Below are 24,290 nucleotides of genomic sequence, written 5' to 3'. Positions count from 1 at the left end.
GAGAAAATATGTGGCACATTATGATGCACAACAAAATATTTAGTATGCAGCGAACATAAACAAATGTTTGTTAAGGCGCATGTGCGCTGAATGAGTGTGAATAAAGTCATATGTTTTTCGTTTTTCAGCATTTGTTATCCTACACAGATGGAGACAGGAACATGGCAGCAAGCTGGCAAGCGGCTCGGAATGTTTTTAAATAATATATGTTCGCACTACACATAGTGTGTGTGTGTAAGTGTATTTATATGTATATTTAGCAGTAACAATGTCAGTATGGAACTTCGGACAGCACGTGCACAAAATAGTTTGGATAGCCGAGACTTTGAGTGGCAGACGTACTGTGTGTGCACACACGCACACACCTATACTTGTACGTACCGTGTTTGTTGGCCGCTAAGCAGTTTTCTGGCCGCCCGTACGAAGTGTAGCAAATATCAAATATAAAAGTCAAAATGTTACGAATTTCCAATGCATGCGCATCAAGCGTTCGCTGAATGTAACAAGGCCGACAGGCTGCGCAGCCGATTCATAGGCATAGCGCAGGTAGGCGCACACGAAAAGGACAGCGACATGGTGCACGAGCAGCGTGCAGCAGTAGCCGCACGAAGGAGGCACGAATTCAGCTGAGCTGAGCGAATGTTGGTTACCGTCGTGTGGCGAGAGCAGCTCGTTTCGTTTACTTGCCCAGGACCAAGTAAGCGACTGGCTGTGCAAGCTGGCAACGGTTAGTTCGAATAAGGACGTGAACAGCGATGAATAGCAACGGTGCCGCATAGCCGACGGTGGAGCTAACGAGTCGCAGAGGGATACCAATAGGGATTTTGCTTAAACAAGTATCATGAATTGATTAAAGTGTAGGGTACGAAGTGTAGCAAAAGGTGACAGAAAAGTGGCCAAGGTGTAAAAATAATAAATCAATGCACTGCAGTTCCAGTAAAAAGTGTATAAATAGCAATAAATAGATGCATAGAGGGCATGAATAGTTTAGTAGGCGCTCAAGTGTGAAATAAAGTATTATAAATGTGTATATGTATACGAGTGGGTACATATATGGGTGCCTCTATTCTTACACATACATACATACGCATTGAAAATACGTGTGGGTGTGAATGCGCAATCATTTCCATCACCATACAAATCTTATGCAGTGCTCTAGCGTACATGCGTGTGTGTGGATGTGTGTGTTGCACAAATAGTGTTAAGTTTTGCCAATTAGATTTAAATATGCTCACACAGAACGAAACTTCGCAGTGCTCAGTTTTCTTATACCCAAAATTGGTACACCCAAAATGTAAATGATTTGCATCGATTGCGAAATAAATATTATATGAATTCGAAGCAAGCAAAAAATAACAACAACAACGCGCATAATTCCTTCCAATTCTATTGGAATGGTGTTAGTGCTATTCTTTGATCATTTGCGTTGGCGGTGCGACCCTCGAAATTGTCAGATTAAAAATTTATTCGCGAGCAGTACGGGGCATGAGTGGATACACCCGCGTCACAACTACCAAACGACCCCACACTTACACGCACACACCAATAGTGTACAACTTGGTCAAATGTGTGCTCGTTTTTTGTGGACGCATGGAATAAGGAAAAGTTGAGATCCGCAGCGCTCAACTGCTCTTTCCTGTGCACATTAACGAATTTGTGTTATGGTTCGTTAGATCCTGGCGAAAGACGAACAAGAGCTAAATGCTAAATAAAGTGAAACAAAAACAATAACAAAAACAAATGCACGTAACATAAGCGTACGCCATAAGAATTGAAAGTGATTGTAGAAAAAATGGAAAGTGTTTCTTTATTTTTATTATTTTATAGCAAAAGAGATTTGTGAAGTTTTATTAATAATTCAAGCAAAAATCAAAATTTAATAAATGAGTTTGAGGGTAAAATATATGAAATTTAATTGGCAAATTTTTATCTTTATTTATAAATAGCTGCATGCATTCGTATATATTTATAAAACTATGCCTGTGAAAATATATTTATAGTTCTGCATTGCAATCTTAGCCCATCGACACAGATTACGCCATTGCGCTGGCGTCATTAATTATTAGGCACCCACTTGAGCTAACTTTGGAGTTTCGAGTTGTTGTGCTAGCGCAACGAGAGTGTTAAGTAATGAAAAGACAGTTTGTTACATATACATATACACCTTGTATAGCTATAAATTTAACCAAGAAGCGGCTCGAAATTTAAAATTTTAATATATGAAAAATAAAAAAAAAATATTCTCAACCAAAGTATACTTTAAAACATCAAAATTCATGCACGTGAATATTTACAATATGAAAATTGTTTGTATAAAAAAAAAAAGATAAGTAAATATTAGAATATAAATTTCCCTTTTTACAGAGCATTTAATAAAATAAAGTGTGCGTGTGCGAGCGTAGCAGCGCTTCGGTTCATATCAAATCTATGCTGTTATGTATGTATTACATACATATGTGTGACTTCATAGATAAAAATTGCAAACCGTTATTTGTGCGGCAATTCAAATGTACACTTGTCTTGGATGGCAAACGACGCCTCAGTAATAAGCCACAACAACAAAAGCAACAATCAACTATAGTGGATACGCGGATTCGCGCCGTTTCAAAGCAGTGGGCCACGCAACGCACGGACATAATTGTGGCTGCGTCGAATCTTGAAACTCAATTCTTGCACCCTCGTTGGCATAAAGCACAAAGGTAAGTGCAAAGACACTTATATTTATGTACATGTGTATGCTGTTACGCTTTGCATGTAAATATGTATAGTATTTGTATGTACGCATATGTACAATAATATAAGGACAACGAACTTTTACTTATTGACAAACATACAAATGAGCAGGAGAGTACAAATATATGTATGCATTTGTAGGCACAGATCTGTGGCCGTTAACACATATTCATTTTTACACATCTGCATGTGTGCATAAATTCAAATGCATCTTATGCCATGTAGCATACATGTAGAAATTTACATCAGCATACCTACACAATCACACTCGCACAAACACGCACAAAACCACACGCATACTCGTACATGCCATTAAACACTTTATAGGCAACGAATTCGTGCTAAAGTATAACTGGAAGGATTTTAAACACTTTGTCTCGCCCACATGTCAATACTCGCATTAATTCACCTAAGGCTGTGTGCTTTTGTGCACAACACTCGTCTTCGCAGTGCATATGTGCACTCGTGTATTGAAGAGAGCGGCAGCAAGTAAGAGAGACCAAACTTATCAGTTGTACATTTGTAAGATTTTTGCTTTTTGTATTTTATTTACTTTTATTTGTTTACTCAAGTACTTAGTTATGGTCGTCTATTTTCAGATAGAAATTTTTAAAATCTTTCGCTGCTACATCGAACTCGTGTACATCAAACACTTATACTCACACACACACATACCTTATTCATATGCTTGCGGAGCATGAAAGGCATCGTAGGACACACCTTACTGTCTCCGACTTTTTATTTAACACATTAGTACTGTGTCCAAATGGTTGTATAATACTATAAGTGGGGGTTGTGAAGTCATGTTTTCATACCGCCAATGCATATAATATGATATGAAGCTCAGCAATCTTTAACTCTGAATAAAACAACTGGTGGGAGCATATTCTAAGCCCAACATACTGTGGTTGTTTTTAAAATGCTAATACTGTATGGCTCTTGGCGCTTTCATGTTCCAGATATTTGCATTTAATACGGTTCAGATGCTGAGAAGCTAAGTGGAATTGCTATTAAATGTATATATGTGTATATGATAGTAATTGCAGTTAGTATGTGTTTATAGTAGTTTGCTTACGAAATAAAGGATTTGTCTCCTTATAAAAGAAGAAGATCGATCAAAATTACTCAAAAGTTTCCTTTAAAGCTCGTGTGAAATTTGTTTTTTTCTTCCTTATTTAATTTTACCTGGCGTTTTACTGTCGGCTTACACTAAGTTCGCTCTACCGCGGCAGCCATTTCGAAATCGTACTATATATGTATTTGATGAAACAATGTCATTATAGTACTTAAAACGAACTTAGAAACATAGTACTTCATATTATCATATATATCGATAGTTTCGAAATCATATTCAGAAACCCATGTCTCGTCACCAGTAATGATGTGTTTAATGAATGTATTATGCTCAGATACGTTGTCAAACATCTATTTTGTGACATGTACTTGATTTTTGAGCTTTTGGTATGAGTCTACTATTACCATGCCTCCTATCCAAAACATTTAAAGAAATGTGTTGAGTCGGTCCATAAGAGATGTTGAGATCATTTGCTATCTCCCCGATGCGAACACGATGACTTTCAAGTACAATTTATTAAATTTTTTATTAAGTAATCGTTTGTTAACAGAGGTCGATGGATGGCTCGCATGAGGCAAGTTTCTGATGACTTCACGACCATCACTGAATGCCTTGTGTCATTCAAATTTTTGAGTTCGTGATGAAGTAGACTCCCTGGAACACTTCTGCAACATTTTCAACGATTCCACAGCCGTGAATCTATTGGAAACACAAAACTTTAAGCAAACTCGTTGTTCAATTTTTTCGTGTTAAACTTATAACTGCCGAACACACACTAATTGCTATGTGGATATCAAGCTTCACACGAACATAAGAAAAAGTTGTATCAAGCTAGAAAACGAAATTATTAGTCGATTCTGTTTATACGCGCAGTTAAAATGGACCAGTCCAGCTCAAATGATCAGATGGATGGCTAATTTTATTCCATTGATACTATATTAATTTGATTTACAATACAATATAGGATTTTGCAGATTTTCAATAAAATCAATGAATATGAAAATAATATATGAATAAATTTTTGATTAATAATAACGAAATAATAATATGGAAAATTAGACATCAATAATTATTTATTGACCTAAAATATTAAGAAAGACTGTCGACTTGCTAAACAAAGTTTCATTTCATATTTACTTTCCACTAGACTACATTTTTTAACAAACTTCTCAAACACCACTAATTATATAAAATAATTCTTTAGGGAGTATAATGATGCCACCACTGGTGGTTTCAGTACACCAAAATTACATAAAACTTTTATTTTACTCTTGTTGTGTTAGACTACCTCGCCTTGTTAGCTGCATGGAGCACAACTTATCACCGCTTAATTTGGGTTGCTGGGGAGTCAAAATAAATTGAGACATATTTTTTGTTAACCCTTGTACCAAAAATGTAATGCTTTAAATAAATCTTAATTAGGATTACTCTTCTTTCAAGGGCGAGACGCTTAACACACATACATACCTATCTAAATTATTTGATTTATACGGAGTATAAAAGTTCTATATAAATGTCAATAAAGGTAGACTATTTCATCTGACTCAATTATACTAACATTTAGCTTCACTAGCTCGGCGTGTTTATTGTTATTTTTTGCACATTGTTTCACTATTTCGTTTGACTTTTGATTGTTTGATTTGTTTATTTTTCGACTAAATTTTAAAATGTTATCTTAAGCTCTGGCTATAAGAATGAAATTGAATTAAATACGAGTGAGTTTTGTGAAGCGGTCACAAATGTAGGAAACCCTCTTTTATGAAAAACGTAATCAGGTCTACAATACTAGATGCAATGAATATTGTGAGTGTGATAAGCAAGTACTAGAATACACTATTGGTAAAATGACGAATGATATAACAGAGTTTTTAGAAATAGTAAGCATAATTTAATAAGACGATGGCCAGCAAGCATAAGTTTTTTTATTATGAAATCATGAAAATAAAAATCGCGAAATAAATAAAATTTCCTTCAGAACCCTTGAATATGTTGAGAAAGCCGCATTGTTAACCGTAATATTTTGAAGTGACGCTTAAAAAATCGATGGGTGCTTTTTAATGCAGAAAAACTTTTTAAGCAAACTTCTGAAATTGTCCGCTTGTTGGGAATCAGAAGCCAAATTGCTTTTGCAATCGAATCACGTACGAGATACGCAGTAAACATCGCTATAGCTCCAAGGCGTGTCATCATCGTACAGCATTGCGCAACATTCCCATGCATTCCTGGCTAAATTTAAAGGACAACCAACCACACTCACACCTACCTCGCTGCCCGACTACCTACCCGCCAATCCGGCAAGCTGCCTACCTAGAAGGCAACGGAACTGGAGCTAACCAAACCCCGAAACCAGTGCAGCATCAATCACCGCAAGGTGGTTACATTGCCATAAGCCTCAACTCTTGAGCAAACATAAGTACATAAGTACACATTCAATGGTATGAATGCATATACATAAAAGTGTTTGTGTGCTTCAACGTATGTATGTGTGTGAGTTCAAGTGAATTCTTGCAAGCATAGAAATAATAAAAAGAGCAGCAATACTATACTCTGTACAGACATAAAGTACTCATATAGTGGGAATGTGTGTTGCATATTGGTTAGTAATTTACAGTTTGTCATTAAAAAAACGTATTTAGAATAGTTTTTAAGTAAATAAAAACATTTTTTGCTTGAGACTAAAAGTTTAAGTTTCTTCGCTGAGTAAACGAGTATGTATTAAATAAGAAGTGTTATTTTAGGTGTGACTTTAGGTATAGTCTGTTAAGAACGGTATATGAAGTGGATAGAAGAGTATTAATCCTAAAGTTCTTATTATCAGCAAATAAATTTTCTAACTTTATATAAATATTTATTTAAAAAAAAATTTTTATTAAAATATTTATTTACAAAAAGAATCGTTTTTTTCGATAGCTTTAAAATTTTAATGGTAGATTATACATATCGCTCGAACTAGGATTTTTAATTTATTGAATAGTTTTTTTTCATAAAAAGTTAATTTTTAAACATTTAAAAAATTCAACTTTCAACATTTGTAAAAGATTTAGGTTTGATTTTAGATTAGCCAGTCTGCAATAATCATTGGCGCCGTTTGCCTACCTTTTTTCTGCATGAGTGCCTGTGATAAATTTACTAATTAACAAAATATTTTACTTAAAAAATTCAAAATTACAGCTAAAGGCTTAATAAATTTATAGTAAAAATCTGTATTTTCTTATTTCACTATAAGAAATTCCGAAAAACCTTAAGAAAAACGGGTGTCACACGGGATGAGTGATAATAAATAAATGATATCAGCCAAGTTCTATGATAGTATACTCGTAGTATATAACTAATATAGTTTACTCATTATGAGATGGATAAGAGATGTTTTCAACGAGACTAGCAAAAATGCAGTGCACCTAAAACTAGGTTTACTTAAACGACACTAACGAACAAAAGTAAAATATTATTCAGAACTATTTTCTAAAATGAAACCTAGCGGTAATACAGTTTTCTTATAAAAAAAAAATGTTACGTATACGCTCCACCCCGAATTAGTATGTACATATATGACCGTATTAATCATACGCCCAGGATCTTATGGTATTATTATAGTATATTAAGTTTGCCACGAAGTTTGTAACACCCAGAAGGAAACGTCGGAGATCCTATAAAATATATACATAAATGATCAGCATGATAAGCTGAGTTGATTTAGCCACGTCCGTCTGACTGTATATATACAAACTAGTCCCCCAGTTTTTGAGTTATCGATCTGAAATTTTGCACCTGTCTTTTCGTCGCTAAGAAACTGCTCATTTGTCGGAACGGCCTATATTGGACCACTAAAGCATATAGCTGCCATACAAACTGAACGATCGGAATGAAGTACTTGTATGAAAAACTTTATCAGTTAACAAGTTATCTTCACGAAATTTAGCATGGATAACTATTTAAGTCAATATTTCAATCTCCGAAGAAATTGTGTAGATCGGATGACTATAGCATATAGCTGCCATATTAAGTGAACGATCGGAGTAAAGTGCTTTTTTATTTGATGAGGTATCTTGTCTAAGGCAACAATATATTCTCCGGAGAAATTGTTTAGATCAGATCCCTATATCATATAGCTGCCATACAAATTTAACGATCGGAATCAAGTTCTGTGAAGAATATTATAGCTTTATAATTCAGAAAAAAAACAAGAAATAACGTTAACTGCGGTTGCACCGAAACAATAATACCCTTCACAAATACAAAAGATTCCTTGAAAGAGTTTAATTTAGATTGGTCAGTTTTTATGGCAACTATATCCTATAGTGACCCGATCAGACCAATTTCTTCGAAGATTTTACAATTGCCTTAGACTACCTTTTGTGAAGTTATCTCGTCAAATGAAAAAGTTTTCCGGGTTTCGATTCCGATAAATGAGCAGCTGCTTGGGGCAAAAATGACGCTCGGTGTTGCAAACATCGGGACAAACTTAATCTCAAGGTACATTATTCAGGGTATAATTAGCAACATTAATCTTAAAAAATAACCAATTTTCATTTTAAACAAGAAACATCAACAAATTTGAAAAAAAATATATATTTTTAAATATTTATTAGAATGAAGTATTATTTTAAGGTTTGTAAAGCATCACGTCAAGATTTGTAATTTATTGATGGGTGGGTAAGCAGCATGTTTTTGTTTACTGTATAGTCAATAAGACGATTCTCAAATGCAACCAGTATGTAGATTTTTCTCCTGAAAGCTGGTAAAATTAATATGTATAATAGAATTGTACTTCATTATTTCTTAAAGGAACGTATTATTATTATTTAAAAACAATGAAAATGAATTGTTAAATATTTACATTCAAATATTAGTTTATTAAAGGTACTCGCAATTGATCACTTGACGCATTGTTATTGGCGCTCTTGTGCTAGACACCAATTTTTTATCAAGATCAAGAAACTAAATGTTTTGTATACTGACCTTAACTAGTACACCTTACAAATTACATACAAGTATTTAACAATCATTGTTGTTCTAAGATAGCGTAATGTACATAATTATTTAGAAAATGGCAATAGAGAGCGAAGATATAGAGAGAGGTAATAATTTACCATCAAAGACGAATTGTTTTAAAGTAGGAGCACCTTCTTTTATTTATATTTTTCGTCGTTATATTTTAATGTAAAAATTATGTGTTGATACTTCAAATTGTTATTGTTGATATAATTTGTTGGCTTCATATGTTTTTGAGCATTTATTCTCATTTTCTGTAAATTTATAATAATTTCACATAATTTAATTAATAGTAACTTGACATCAAATGTTTTGTACTCGTTACTAGCTCCTCACAGGGTGACCCCTACACAAAGTATGTTAACTACTCAAAATACAGGTTAATTGAAATAATATATATTAGGGTGGGTAAAAAAGCGAATTTTATTTTCACTTGGTATTTTGAAAAATAGGTTCTTAGACACCTCTAAGAAAATCTCTCCGAGTATGAACTTTTAATTGTAACGGGAAGGTTCTCCCTCTTACTGTTTTCTTTTTTTCCTAATTATCAGAGAGAAAAATTAATATCTCGTTTCCAACTACTTGAAAAAATATCTCGTTTCATAGATTTTGTGGGAAACTGAATGATCTACAAAATGGAATGTAGAGCAGTAAATTTCTTACAAGACTGTGAGTTTTACAAATTGAAATTATTTTTTTTCATTGAGTTATGAAATTCATAAGAAAAAAAAATTGCCTTAAAATAATCAAATTCAACCGCTAATATCCATTTTTCGTCTTTTTTTTTGACCAACCTAATATATATACTTATAATGTGTATGTCTATCTACATATATGTATATTCCGCACAATTATGCAACTGGGCAGACACGAGTGTCTCGTTTAAAGGGAAATACAAAAGTGGACACAATTAATCCACTTTCAATTTCCTTTTGACTACTAACTAAAATATATGCTAATTTCTTCAAATTGTGTGTATATGAAGCACATAACCTACCATTGTACTATATATGTATGTAAGTGCCTGCTCTAGCTGAGCTAGTGAATTTGAGTGAATTTTCATTGAAAATTATCGATTCGGCAAATTAATTGTATTATTAAATATTGAATGCCACCCATACGTATGTATGTATATGTATATTATGTAATAGCAATGCTTGTATGCGTAAGTTTATGTGTTTGTATAGGTATTTGCTTCGCTCAACAATTATTTTATAAGGATCCTTATAGTTTCACTGCCACTTTCAAAACAAACTTCAGCTACAGTATGGTGCAACATTTATAAGTACATACTTAGCAATCGCCAATGTTAACATCACGAGCCAACGATTTCTATCGAATGGATATTTAAAGGAGAACAGCTTGAAAAGTAAATTGGTCGGTACTCGCAACATATACTCACATACACATAGCCACACAAACAAACATCTATAAACGTATATGCAATAAAAAGAAAAAAATGAATAAAGAAGGTAACAACAACAAAACAACAAAAAGCGCACAACATTTAAATAATCATTCTCCAACGATTTCTCGCCTGCCTTTAATACCTTTCACTGTGGCCCCATTGTAAAGCGTTTGTGGACGCTACTTTTATTGTTTGTTAGTTGAAAAGGCGGCGGTATTGTTGTTGCAAGGCAAATGGTGAATTTGATGGCATCATTTGTTGGCGAGTTCCTGTTAAGTTTAGTGCACTTAATACCCTCGCCTCGACTAAGCCACCCGCAACAGCACCGGCACCGACACCGGCACTTGCTCTGACTCTGGCTTTGGCACTGGCAACGGCTCCAGGCTCAGACTTCGACGTCGACTACTGCAGCATCAGTGGCTGTGCTGGGTGCATGAGGTGTCTCTCCTTCCACCTTGGCGGTCACTCCGAACAGCTGCTGGCTGAATAAATGAAGCGTTTTGATATAACAAACACAAAGAAGGCTGCAGGATGTGCAGAGAGCAGGATATTTAAGCAATTGAAAGCAGGCGCGCTCGATTCGCTCAACCACAATGGCAGACCAACACCAAATAGCCACCAACACAAACACACAAACACCAGCTTCGGCAGTTGATCTCACTCCTATCTTCCCACCGTTTTGCACCGTTTCCGGCTGTTTGACTAAATAACGGTGCGGCGTAAGCTGAATAAAGTTTGTGAATGCGCGGTGACTGTAGCAAAATGCACTCCATTGTGAAGCACCGAGCGACCGCAGGGAATTGCTGTCAATTATAAATGTGGGTGCCCACAATGGCATCTTAGCCAGCCGGCAAAGGACGGCGTGAAAGTGGCAAACTTTGGACGATTTCAATTTAATGCAGAATACATTCGGTATTTGAGAATTTGAAAAAGTAAATGAAACCGTTTACCTAAACTGAATTCACGAACTCACACACACACAAACATAGCCATATGCTAGTTATTTTTGTATCAACTGAAATGTTATTTACATACACACTCGTTTTATAGATTTAAAGAAGGTTAATTATTTTGTTGCTGCTGTTTAGCCCAAACTCATTATGGTAATTAATGTGTTTATGATTTTGTTTCGCAGATGTTTGGTTACACTGGCAAATGGGGTACTTGGTTCACACTGGTTCTGGTACAGTTGGCGATTATGCTCGGCTTTGCCTGCCGTGTCTCTGAGTTTCCTTGCAAAGGCAACAACAATATTTGCATACCGCTGGACAAATTCTGCGACGGAAGAGCGGATTGTGAGGACAACAGTGATGAGCCAAAGCATTGTTCGGGTAAGTAATATATCAAAAAACACGAAAATATGTTAATAATACCCTTCACAAATACAAAATATTCCTAACAAGGATTTGATTTTGATCGATCAGTTTGTATGGCAGTATATGCTATAGTGCTTCGATCTGAACAATTTATTCGGAGATTGCATTGTTGCCTTGGATAATAATCCATGTCAAATTTCGTCAAGATATCTCTTCAAATGAAAAGGTTTTCCATAAAGCAATTTATTCCGATCGTTCAGTTTGTATGGCAGCTATATGATATATAGGTCCGATATCGGACCTTCCGACAAATGACCAGCTTCTTAGCGAGAAAAGGACGGGTGCAAAATTTCTATCGATATCTCAAAAACTGAGGGACTAGTTGACAGACAGAAAGACAATTGACTCAGCTCGTCACGCCGATCGATTATTTATGTATATATGTATATACTTTTTGTATTTGTGACGTTTCCTTTTTTCCTATTGTTCAGGGTATAATAATAAAATAAAGTCTAACGTGCCAAATATGTAGTGAGTACCATTCAAAATTATATTTTAAGAGATCACAAATGCAATTATTAGCTGCTTTGAGAAAAAAAGAGTCATACACATGCATATGCAAATGAAGATAAGTTATAAGCTCATCTAGTAAGAGTTTTCTTAGTTATTTTTAGCAATACCACATATCATGAATAGAAAAAGGTGATTTCTGAGTTTCATAAAGGTATATCACCAATATAGGTACATGTATAGAGTAGAGTCACTTTAGAGTGATAAAAGCTTTCTCCCTATTTTTAACGTTAGAGGCAGAAAGATACACTATTATTAGAAAAAGATACTCCCCGCTAAGGGATATATTGACCCAATTCAACCCATTTTTGACATACAGACATACTATTATAAAAAGTCAGAAATAGGCACTAGAGTCCACATATTCGGTATATGGGAGCTTGAACAGTTATGGACCGATTTCGACAATATTTAGGCGCCATATGTTATACCTTAAAGGCACTATTTGTACGAGGTTTTATACCGATATATTCGTTTTTTCTTGACTGGTATACAGAAAAGTGAAGGAATCAGATGGCATTCAAAGTTGCATACATATGTTAAGTGGGCATAATTGCAGTCCGATTTCACCCATTTTCACGCTGTAGCACAGGATAGTGCTAGCTACCGAGTTTGGTTGAAAGTGTTCAAGTACTTTTAGGAGTTTTTAACGAAAACCTACGCTACCTAACACTGCTGCAAGAAGTGTTGAAATTATTTGTACTGTGTGAATTTGGGTGTTATAGCTTGAATGGCTTTGAGGATATATACATTAAACCTATTAGCGGACGGGGCCATGCACACTTTTTTAAGATTTTCAAACCACAGATTCCCTCCTTACTTTGATTCTTTATACCAAATTACAGTTTTGTATCTTAGTTTTCGTTTTCGTTTAATAGCGTTTTGTGGGCGTGGCAGTGGTCCGATTACGCCCATCCACAATACCAACCTTCTTATTCTAAGTTTTATCAAAATGCCTTTATTTTTACTCAAGTTACAGCTTGCACGGATGGACAGACGGACAGATAATCACACGGATATCAACTCGTCTCGTCATCCTGATCATTTATTTATATAAAACTCTATGTCTATCTCGATTGGTTTTAGATACAGACAACCGTTAGGTAAACACTACTATTATGCTTTGTTGCAACATGTTGCAAGAATATAAAAGTTCGAACTACTTTTGCTCACAAACAAACAAAGAGCGTTAAATGTAAACCCAAGTTGTGAAAATATGATTAAAATAAATGCACTTTAAGTCAACAAGTAAAATACTGGAGTGGTATTGATTGGCTGTGGCTCATATACCAGGCGGGACATAATCTAAAAATATTATATATAAAAGATTCCCAACAACATTTCGGCATCCAAAAGTTTCTAAAGAAAATCAGCAGTGGTTCATAAATACTTTAAAATTCACCTAACCCGTTCTTATTCTATCAACGGCAAGAAGCGAAGAGAACCGTTTACAAATTTTAGGCTGCATCAAGAAATTGCCTCCTATAAAATAAGAATTGAACTTACGATTTGATTGAAAAATCATTGTAAAGCACTAATTTTATATATATGTTACGACCGCATTGCCACACATATCATTTTAACACATAAATAATTTATTTTCAATTTGCAGTTTGCAACCGAACTTATTATGGTGACGTTGGCCGCACCTATACATTAAAGGTACCAACACCACAATGGAACCGACTGCCTTTTTTATGTCACTTAACATTCACAGCTTCTGGGCGTGAACAAGGCGATATTGTGCAAGTAAGTATACTATTGAGTATCGCTTTCAAATTTACTGACTATTTATAAACTCATACAAACCAATGTGAGCATTCACAAATGCTTATGCATGCATATATATACATATATACTTGTATGTGCTCCATTTGGCCTGAATATTCTAAAGAGTCAGAAATAAAATTTTAAACTATACCTTTACCAACACCTGGGCACACAATTGCAACTTACATCGATATATTCCATTTACATACACTCACACACTTACTTAAATTCATATGTAAATATACAAACACTCGCAGATATATGTGTATGCGCATGTGCTATTGTGCATTACTAATATCCTTTGTTACAAACCACCTTAAATAAACCTGGATTTTTAATGCGCTAGGCTCAACCAGTGAATTTTTACACAATTCAAACCAAAATAATTACAACTTTTACATTTCTTCAGATTATTTTCGATAGCTTCACAGTGGGCCGCTTTGATGAGGGCATGGTCGACTCAGATATTGAAGGTTACGAGAGTAATGTTAACCCCGTGGGCGAATTGCCGGGTTGTCCGGAGGGTTTTATGCAGGTGAGTTTCCATTTAATTGCATTCTGAAAAATATTTTGTTTTTAATTTCAAATTATTTATTGCAGCTAAGTGAACTGGGGCGTCCATTCACAGGAGGCTCTTGGTGTGGGAAAGCCACTGGCCCACAATTGTATTTTAGCGAAACAACAACAGTAACAGCGTCTGTTAAAGTAAGTAAAACTAAATGCATTGGAATGTAAAATATTTTTAGACTTTAAATGTGAATTAAGTTATTTTAATTATTGTTATACCCAAGCTGAATATTATAAGTAGATGCAGATTGTAGATGAAAACGTTTAGTGAAAACATTCTATTCACTGATCTTTGAAATCGCAACAAGTGAGAGGAATTTCAAAAAGTAATTTCAATAAGACAACTGAAAATAAAACAAAACTATCAGCTATCAGCTATATATAAAAAGGTTTAGAACTAAATAAATTGTAGATAAAATATAACATTAATTAAAAAATTTGAAATGAACTGGGCTTTTTGTATATATAGACCGCTGAATAAATCAGAAAAAACCATACAAAAATTTCTGCCTCACACTTAAAATATCATTCACTTTATTTACTATTTTTTTAAATTCCATAAAAATAGTTGTCACTTTATGTTTTCTTTCTGCCATTTTCTCAAATATTTATTTAACTATATTTGTAGGTATTTCATCCGCCCAAGAATATACATGATGAAAAGCCATTTGAATTTAAAATACGATACAAATTTATCAGTCAAACCGATGCTGTAGTTAGGTACGTATGTATACACGAATGGTTATAAGATTCTTTTAATACAGTTTTATTCTATGGCGTAAATATTTTTACAAAATCGTCTAAAATTTAATCGCACACACGCATATTTAACGCTATTAATTGTTTTGATTTTGAACAACAGATATGGTTTGCCTGATAAGCCTTTGGAATTGGGACGCGTAACACCCGGCACTTATTGTACACGCCAATTCGATGAGTGTTATCGCAATAAATGCCATTTGCAGAGTCCAAATTATCCGGGAATGTATCCGAGAAATGTAACATGCTATTGGACTATAAGGCAAAAGGAGGTGCCGACTAGTAAACATGCCATGATTGCCGTTAGTCAAGAAAATCAACACAAAGCTCTCGTCAAAAGGTAATTATAGTTATTTAGCTATAATAAGCTGAATAAGGCTGAAGCTATTACGTGTTATCAGTTAATTCTGAATACTTGTATTGTATTACACATATTTTTATTGTCTGATTAGATCTATTGCGAGCTTCAACAAAACTTCACGTTCCATTCGGGCGTGGTCGGACTGTACAGGGGAACGTGATCATCTAATTTTCTATGATGGCAGTTCAACGAATGATCCGGTTTTGGCCAAATACTGTGGTGGCGATTGGTTGCCACGTGTGGTATCACGGTAAGTAAAGGGCATACGGAAAATTTTTTTACTAAAATCACTGTGATAAATCGGCTTTTGTTTATGCTAGTTTTCATGCCCAATCTGAAATTATTTAGTGGGGAATTATTAATTTTTAGCGTTGTGGTCACCATAAATATTTGTGGTAGTTTCAAAATGATTATCCAGGTGTTAAAGAGCCCGAAAAGCTAATTTGGTTGCATTTGTTGTTAGAGTAATATAAACCGCTACCTAAATACTTTTGGGGAATTACGAAATTATGATAAGTCCGTAATCGGATATAAGTAAGTAAGGAGAGTACTTACAATGTATATGTGGATATTCATAAATTCCAATAGCAATGCTGTTTGCGAGCTTCTCAATTCGGTCTGATTCAGTAACCTCTTTAAAAAATTACCATTCGTAAAAACAAAAAGACTTTATCAATTTTTTATTTCCAGTGGCCCAGAAATGTTGGTTGCATTCCATTCCAGCCCCTTTTCAGCGCCTCTCCAACAAGGTGTGCCTAATCGCGGTTTTGAACTTGATGTCGATATAATTTTCACAGATTCAGACTCGTACGATTTTGCACAAGGCACAAAGAATACATGCGAGTTCCATATAAATGCAACAAATCCAGGTGAGTAAAGTAAAATATATCATGCTGAAATTATAGTTAAAATTTAAAATGTTTTTTTTGTTTTAATGAAAAAATATATTTATTTTACGTTTTAAACGAAACTGTACTGATATATGAATTATAAAGTTCTTAAAATTGAATTATAAAATAACTTACATATACTTGCTGTAGATGACGTGCTATTTTCACGGAGAGGGCGCATGGGTCGCATCGTAAGCCCACGACATACTCTACCACCGAACACAACATGCACATACCACTTTCACGGCTATCCAGGAGATCTGATTTGGCTATCGTTCACAAGTTACAACCTGCAAATATTGCAACAAACTATCCATGACAACAACACCCTAGGCAGGGTAAGTATTAACTCTATTTTAAACTGCCTCCTAAATATTTACCCATAACTTCGTTAACACTTTAGGCTGATCTGCCACCTTGGATAACACGACTGAGAATGTGGGATAGTTATGGAACATATGTTTCTTCGAAAACCACAACAACAACCGGACTACCACCCTCACCACCACCTGTAGTATCATCCGCCGCCGGGGGCAAGCCGACAACGCTAAATCAAAGCTCTTATGGCAACTATTATTACAGCGCTCAAAATCCGAGGTTGGGGAAGAATATACGCGTAAATATAGATAATGCATGGAACCCTGTGGACACATACATTTATGGTCCAACACAATCGAGCATTTTTAACAATGAAAATAAATATAGTGGTTACCAGCAAGCTGGAGCTGGGGCAGGTGGAAAGCAAAGTGGAGGTGTTGTGAATGGTGGTATAAGTGGCATTAAGGAGAGTCTGAATTATATTTCCGGTAGTAGTAGTGGTAAAAGTAGCAAAGACGCGACGTCAGCCGAAAAGACTTCAGTTTCGTTGATGAGCTCTAAGGGCAAACGACGTCTTATGTTGGAAATATACGACTATGAGACACCCAAATTATGTGACCATACTGCCATTAGCAATAACGCGCTGGGTTTCAATAAATTGAGACCCTGCAGTCCCTTGGAGAGCTATGTCAGCTCTGGACGGGATTTGGTAAGTGAAATAGTACATAGTTTGTAATAATTTTAAATTATTTAATAAGAAACTTTTTATATTGTGCGAATTCTACTCAATATATACACAAGTACATGTGTGCCCTCTTTTTGCAGAAATTGGAGTTCCACACTCACACCGGCACTGCCCTTTTCCCTGCTCAGTTTTCTCTTAATTATGAATTCGTCGACACTGAGCAAGGTGGTGAACCATGGCCGGGACGTCGTGGTGAGGACCCTGTACCTCCACTGTGTTCACGTGTATTCCGCAAGCGTAAAGGCAATATACAAGTGCCACGAAACGTATTTCTCTATGGACGAGGTGGTGCCAAAAACCTGACTTGTCTGTACCGCTTTGAGGCTGGTTCATCGGAGCGAGTGCGTCTGGTTTTACATAATGTCACATTTGGCGAGGGAACTACGTGTACAACAGATTCGGATCTACACACTGGACGCCCCCGTTGTAATCAACTGGACCCAGAAGGACGTATCACGGAATTACGCCTGTTCGATGTGCCATTTCGTGATGTAAAAATACAATTGGGTTGTTTCTGTGACAACTCCAGTACTCTTTATAGCAATGCACCGTTAACATTTATATCCAACTCACGTGTTATGGAACTAACATTTACCGTTAATCGTTTAAATATATCGGAAGATTTTGCAGATGTTTTCTTTTTCGCTTCATATGAATTCAAACGAGTTAGTGAATGTCGCAAACGTCTAAAACTGAAAGGATCCGGGGGTGAAGATGAAATTAAGTACCCAATGAAATCACAAGACTCAAGTTGTGAGGGTCTCTCTTGGTGCATAGAAGCACAAACATTGGAGCATTCACTCTTCGTGCAGACTTGGGGCTCTTATTTACCCATTGATCCCACGTCAGAGGATGCAATGCGTTGTCACACAAAAAATCGTTTAATTATATATGCTGGACGGCCTTTGAAGCCAATGCGTGTCGTTTGTCCAGCACAGAGTGGACCAAGACCAACTTCGTTGCATATATTCTCAGAGGATTGGACAAATGGTCAACCGTTGTTCACCAATAAGTAATTGATTTAGAACATACATATGTACATATATATGCATATATGCATTTTATTTAACTATCCTCATTTACAGGCCCGTTAGCTTGGTTCTTGAACCCATATTAAAAGAACCAGGCGACATAGCTTTCACATGGTTGGAAATATATCGAACTCGAAATTCGTTAATTCAACAGTTGGACTTGCAGAGTAACGTCAGCGTTATGACTGGCGGTACCAGCGGTGGCAATGATACGCTAACCGACATCGGCTTTTATCCAAAAGAATCCGATTGTGAATATAAATGCCCCGAATTGGATGCGTGTATTGCGGGCAGTCTGTGGTGTGACGGTAGGTTGAGTTGAAGAAGTGCTTTTACTTGTACAATACTCACTGGGAAACGTGGATTTTGCGCGTTTTGAACATGCCAATATAGAAATTTAAACAGAATCATATAAATGTACTTAAATTCAAGTTCAAAAGAGATTGGATAAAATTGGTTACATTTTTATTCAAATATAAAATTGATAATTTTTATTACAGGCCACAATAACTGCCCATCTGGATTTGATGAATCTGAACAGGAGTGCGGCTCGGCGCGCAAACTGCTCGAACTGCCTGGTGGTGTATTTGCGGCGCTCGGATGCATAGCAGCAGCTATTACAGCTTGCCTCATATTCTGTATTTTCGGTTTATTGAGAAAACGTAAAAAAACTGTCGGTCAAAAAATTACCATAAATGGTACACTCAAAAAGGACTTCAACAAGGAGTCATTATTTATTGATCCAGCCTCTTGACACGGGCTACAACCGGTCGAATATATACATGTCGATCGGGAAACGACTGTGTGATATGTTGCCGATGAATTTTAGTGCTGCTATTGCTGTCGCTTTAACAATACTCCAACGAGTACGAGAGAAGGCGGGGCATACGTCGAGGATGATATATCGATCCAGCATGCATGACCCAGTGTATTGTGTACGGTGTGCCCTAATTAAAATATATACTTACAGACATACACATATAGTATATATAAGGAATTTTTCTAAGCGCTTGTTTTCAAAATACAACAATTACATACAACAACCAGAAAAAATACAAAACAAAAAATACTGTTAGAATTGAGCAAACGCAGCTAAGCAAATTTATGATAAGAAAACGATACAATCACTGCCTTTTGATTATACTTAACTAATCGTTTCTGTAATTAACTAAACATTTTCAAACAATATTTTTAAATGATTACACAATGTGACAACGATTTTTCCGTCAGATGAAAAAATACACGCTGAGTTTTAAATTTGCAGTTCTTTAAAAGAATACGAGATTATGGCACAATTTTGCTTTCATAAAATCAAATCCCCTATATTTCTGGGAACAAAAACTTTTCGCAAAATTAAACAGTCGTTTGAAAACGACTTAACAGTTATAGATCTCTCGTTTTCACATAATATCAAGAAACAAATAACAAATAGGGAAAAAAACGCCTATAACAAAACGATGAAGTTTCTCAAAAAAAATTCTCTGAAAATTCACAAAAAAATAATATTGCAGAAACTGTCTCATTTACAGGTCTTTTCTATCACTTTCGTAACCTCAAATTTTGAAATATTCATTGAAAAATAACTCAAAATTTTACCGAAATATGAAATTCAATTCTTATATATTTGACATAAAAACTTTTAACATAACTTTTTAGCTTCACTACTTATATTTTCTCGGCTCACTCAGCGTGTTTATATGATTTTTTGACTGTGTAACGTTCGATCGAAAATCTAATTTCTAAATATTTATCTCTTCACACTATCTGGAAGGAATTTATTACTATATTAACTTTAATTTACTACAACTACGAAAATTGTAATTTGAGTATTTTTTGTATAATAAAAACAACAGAGAGAAAAACGCACTCTAGACTTGTAGCAATAGGTGCCAAATCAAAATGCCCAACAATCATATAATTATGTTTTTTTATATGTATAACATATACAATTTTTTTTTTCATAATTAGGGCAATAGTATTGTAGTTGTGCTCAAATTCCATTTAAAATTTAAAAATTTCCAACAAAAATTTCTGAATTTATTTATCTAAAATCATATGCACCACCTTTATTCAAGAGTTTCCTCTGTCTGTAAAACACACATTCATAATTTTGATCAATCGAGATTACTAAAAATTACTGTATTTTGACATGAATTTCACACATAAAAAGTTAATCAGTTAAAATGTCCTTTTCATATTTTATAAGTTGATTGGGTATTTTGAAAGTATTGAATATTTCTAATGCAAAATTTACATTTAAGCAATAAACGTAAGTATCGATAATGTTGTACGAGTATGTCCGAATGTAGCGAAAAGATTGAAAATAGGAAAAAAAGAAAACTATTGTAAATTAGGTACCTTTTAATTAATGGCATGAAAAATAGGTAATTATTGAAAGGATGACAAACTTAAAAGAAATCGCAAATTCTAGAAATACATTAAACAAACTAAAGTAATTTTATTATTATGCAGCCATTTTCAATCAAACACATTTGAAAACGAAACCAGAAAAAGAAATAATTAAATCTCGGAAAAAGAACGTTGAAAAAAAAAACGGAAACAAAATAATATAGCGGAGTAAAGAATATGTGCTCACTTACCTAATTAAAGTATTATAGTTTAAGAACGCTAAACTCAAAAATAAATTGGGCAGGAATGCAATGCATAGTCAAATGTCAGAAAACTTCGAAACGATGGGCAAACAAATTTATTTAGATTGAGTAATATACTCGACAGTAATATTTGAGTTATGCTGTTTCAGCGAAATTACAAAAACAATATATATATAATATTGGAATTTATTTTGAATATTTGTTTATAAATGCACAACAAAGTTTTAATTGTATCCACATTTCAACAAGGTTCATACAACATTTATATGGTATATAATAATTGTTTATGGTCTACATGGCGTATGAGTAACCTTACTCAAATATTTTTGTAAATACAAAATCACGCCTGATTCGTAAGTAGCTTTATAACAAATGAAGAAGTTAACTCTCTGTTTTTGTTTTTATTTTTAAGATTTCATAGGTGCTTACATTTTAAATCAGAATCTTTAAATTTGACATTGGCTAACCTATTTTTGAAACTTTTGATAGTTTTTGACTACTTTTTAAGTATAAAATCAATTTCTCTGCCGAGTAATATAAGGATATAACATGATAATGAATTAAGAAAGGTAACAAAACTTATTGAATAAGGAAATATAATTTAAATACAAAATTTTAATAAAAATAATTGAATATAATTTTCTTATTACATAATTTGATAATCGTATAATTTCACGACGCCATCAAACCAAAATAAATAAAGCTTTATTTCAAAGTCTAAAATAACAATAATAAAATTAGTTTATATATTCATAAGTTTTAAGACTACTTTGTATACTTTCAATCCATCAATTTTTTTTTTGTTTAATAAAGTGCGTCAACAGCGTTTTAAGACTCAAAAGTACTGTACTGCAACGTGTAATTTTTGCATTTATGTATACTAAAATAACTATACTTAGTTACTTATTATCTAATTATAAGTGATATAAGTTTTTTTCTATTTTATAGTAAGATATAAGCATGTAGTCCATTCTTAAAAAAAATTTAAATTAACTATAATTAGTTTAAAAATTTACCGCCTCATATAAAAAATTCGTTATTTTCTAGCATCGTATTGGTTTCCTGTATGGAAAGACGTTTTTATGTGCTTTTCAACAAAAATATATATACGTATTTTTCGAAGAAGTAATGAATAATTCTCTTTATAGTTAAATTTATTTTATATATAAATTTTATTATGAGCATAACAGAGAGAAGCAGGCCCCTTATTGTGCCGCGAAAAGGCCAAAAGCAAATGAAACTTTAATTAAGAACTAGTTATAATTAAGAGTAGTAGAATATATATTCTTTAGGGCACTTATGTAATTAAATGAAAATACGCGATTTAATATGTAAGGGTGTCGATGCCAAAGTGATGCAATTCACTTAGTATACACAGATATTATCAGTTTTTATTAAAACATGTAAAGATATAATTAATTGTAATATCTGTAACGTAAGTATTAAACATTTATAATTTTAATAATGAAACATTTTCCTTAATCTGTTAACAATTGGTACAACTTTCCTTGAAAAGTGTCAAACAATTTGTTGAAAATATTTCTCGTTTTTAATTAATCTTATGAACACTTTAAAAAATTTGATTTATTGAATTTTCAGTTTAATATTTTTTATTCCATTAATCTGGTAATACTCTGTAATTAACTCTTTTTTTACGTAAAGCACATATGCATGTATAAGTATATACGTATATATTTGTGTAATGGATCAACCCTACATCTTCCATCACTTCGCCACCGACTCCCTTTTCACATAAGAGAAAATATTCTTACAAGAATAAGAATATTACAAAAGAAATCTCGAAAGTGTTGTGACGATGAAGCACGTATGTAAATCTTATCGTAAAAAAGACAGTTTATATAATAAGACTTATATAATATTAACATACTACATAAATAACTGCATACATACATAGATACTAGTATATTAAAAACACATTGCACTCAAGTACGTATGTACATTAGTAGGTATGTAATAAGTTATTGAAAGTATAGCCAAATAAGTATACATTTGCACAGGCAAATGCAAAAGCAAATGGGAGCAATTACTATATACATACATTTACATATACATACACTGAACCATATGTATAGATACATATAAATATATACATACATACGTACGTACGATTATAATGTAAATTCCTGCACAAGTGGGTAACGACAACTTTGGTCTGTTATATTAAATAAAATAGATCATTATTTATAAAAATGCACCACACCTACGAGTAGATAACCAAACCTTAGAAAATATGAAAAAACGATGTTTCCAGCATAAATGTTTTAAAAACATATAATAAATAGTTCATATATATAAAAAAAACATCACAAAAAATAGGCAAATAAAAACACACGAAAAATACAAAATTGCCTTAGTTTCTTTGTAGTTGAAGGAAAGTCTAATTTACTTCAATGCGGTTATTAAAGGCGCCTGCCAATTATTCAGAAACATATCAGCAGCAACATTATATAATTTGACGTTACATAATAACTAATAACAAGCACATCGTTGCATTTGAAAATGTCAAAAGCGCCATCAACTTTATTTGTGATACGCGATTTTCTGTGTCACTGCGCATCGACTGCAGGTTTAATGCGCTTCAAAACATGATGCAGTGTCAAAAATATTTCGAAAGCATTACAGAATATTTTACTTTCTTCTTATATATTGTAATTCACATTTTCGAAGTCAGCCTATATTATATCAGGGCAGTTCCCACGGTACATCAGGGTTGCTTTTTGCTGATATAACAACAACAACATTATATTACGAGAGTGTTCGAATCTGATATGTCTAAGCATCGGAAAAAAGCTATATAGTAGATAAACAAATAATGCGTACAGACCTATATTTTGTGGTTAAAAGTTTTTTTTGAAATATTTACAACCTTTAATTTAAGCCTTCGTTAGAAAGCTCCATTTTTGGGTATATGTCAATTAATATTTTCCGATCATTATACAACAACTCATTCGGTTGGCTGCAAAGCCGTTCTTTTCCCTCATATTTATTCAGCTTTACTTAAATAGGTAATATATATTAAGTAATTTGATTAAGCTAAAAGCCATAGCAAAAAGCGTATAATATACATACATGTGTATTCTGATATTAAAAAAAAACATGGAAAATAATGCACCCCTTTTCTC

At 33.9% G+C, this 24,290-nt stretch overlaps 1 protein-coding gene and 1 long non-coding RNA gene across 3 annotated transcripts; one reads left to right on the top strand and one right to left on the bottom strand.

The window, feature by feature from the left end:
* The first annotated feature begins 728 nt into the window (after positions 1-728).
* On the top strand, positions 729-23,507 carry LOC106621795 (uncharacterized). The gene is made up of 15 exons (XM_036372219.2): positions 729-881; positions 2,365-2,699; positions 11,344-11,539; positions 13,707-13,843; positions 14,274-14,399; positions 14,465-14,569; positions 15,060-15,151; positions 15,294-15,530; positions 15,643-15,801; positions 16,242-16,420; positions 16,592-16,779; positions 16,845-17,468; positions 17,585-18,516; positions 18,590-18,843; positions 19,036-23,507. The coding sequence occupies exons 3-15, from the start codon at positions 11,344-11,346 to the stop codon at positions 19,287-19,289; spliced, it is 3,483 nt and encodes a 1,160-aa protein (XP_036228112.2). The 5' UTR covers positions 729-881; positions 2,365-2,699; the 3' UTR covers positions 19,290-23,507.
* LOC138857825 (uncharacterized) lies at positions 14,476-16,247 on the bottom strand. 2 transcript variants are annotated; one of them, XR_011397023.1, is made up of 3 exons: positions 16,107-16,247; positions 14,651-14,775; positions 14,476-14,561 (listed from the first exon to the last, which is right to left on the bottom strand). It is a non-coding gene; the product is annotated as an uncharacterized lncRNA (long non-coding RNA). The 2 variants fall into 2 exon arrangements; XR_011397022.1 differs by lacking the exons at positions 14,476-14,561; positions 14,651-14,775 and adding an exon at positions 14,964-16,039.
* Positions 23,508-24,290: the final 783 nt, after the last annotated feature.

This window comes from Bactrocera oleae, chromosome 6 (assembly GCF_042242935.1).
Source record: "Bactrocera oleae isolate idBacOlea1 chromosome 6, idBacOlea1, whole genome shotgun sequence".
Taxonomy (NCBI): domain Eukaryota; kingdom Metazoa; phylum Arthropoda; class Insecta; order Diptera; family Tephritidae; genus Bactrocera; species Bactrocera oleae.
This window is presented reverse-complemented; position numbering and strand designations above follow the sequence as displayed.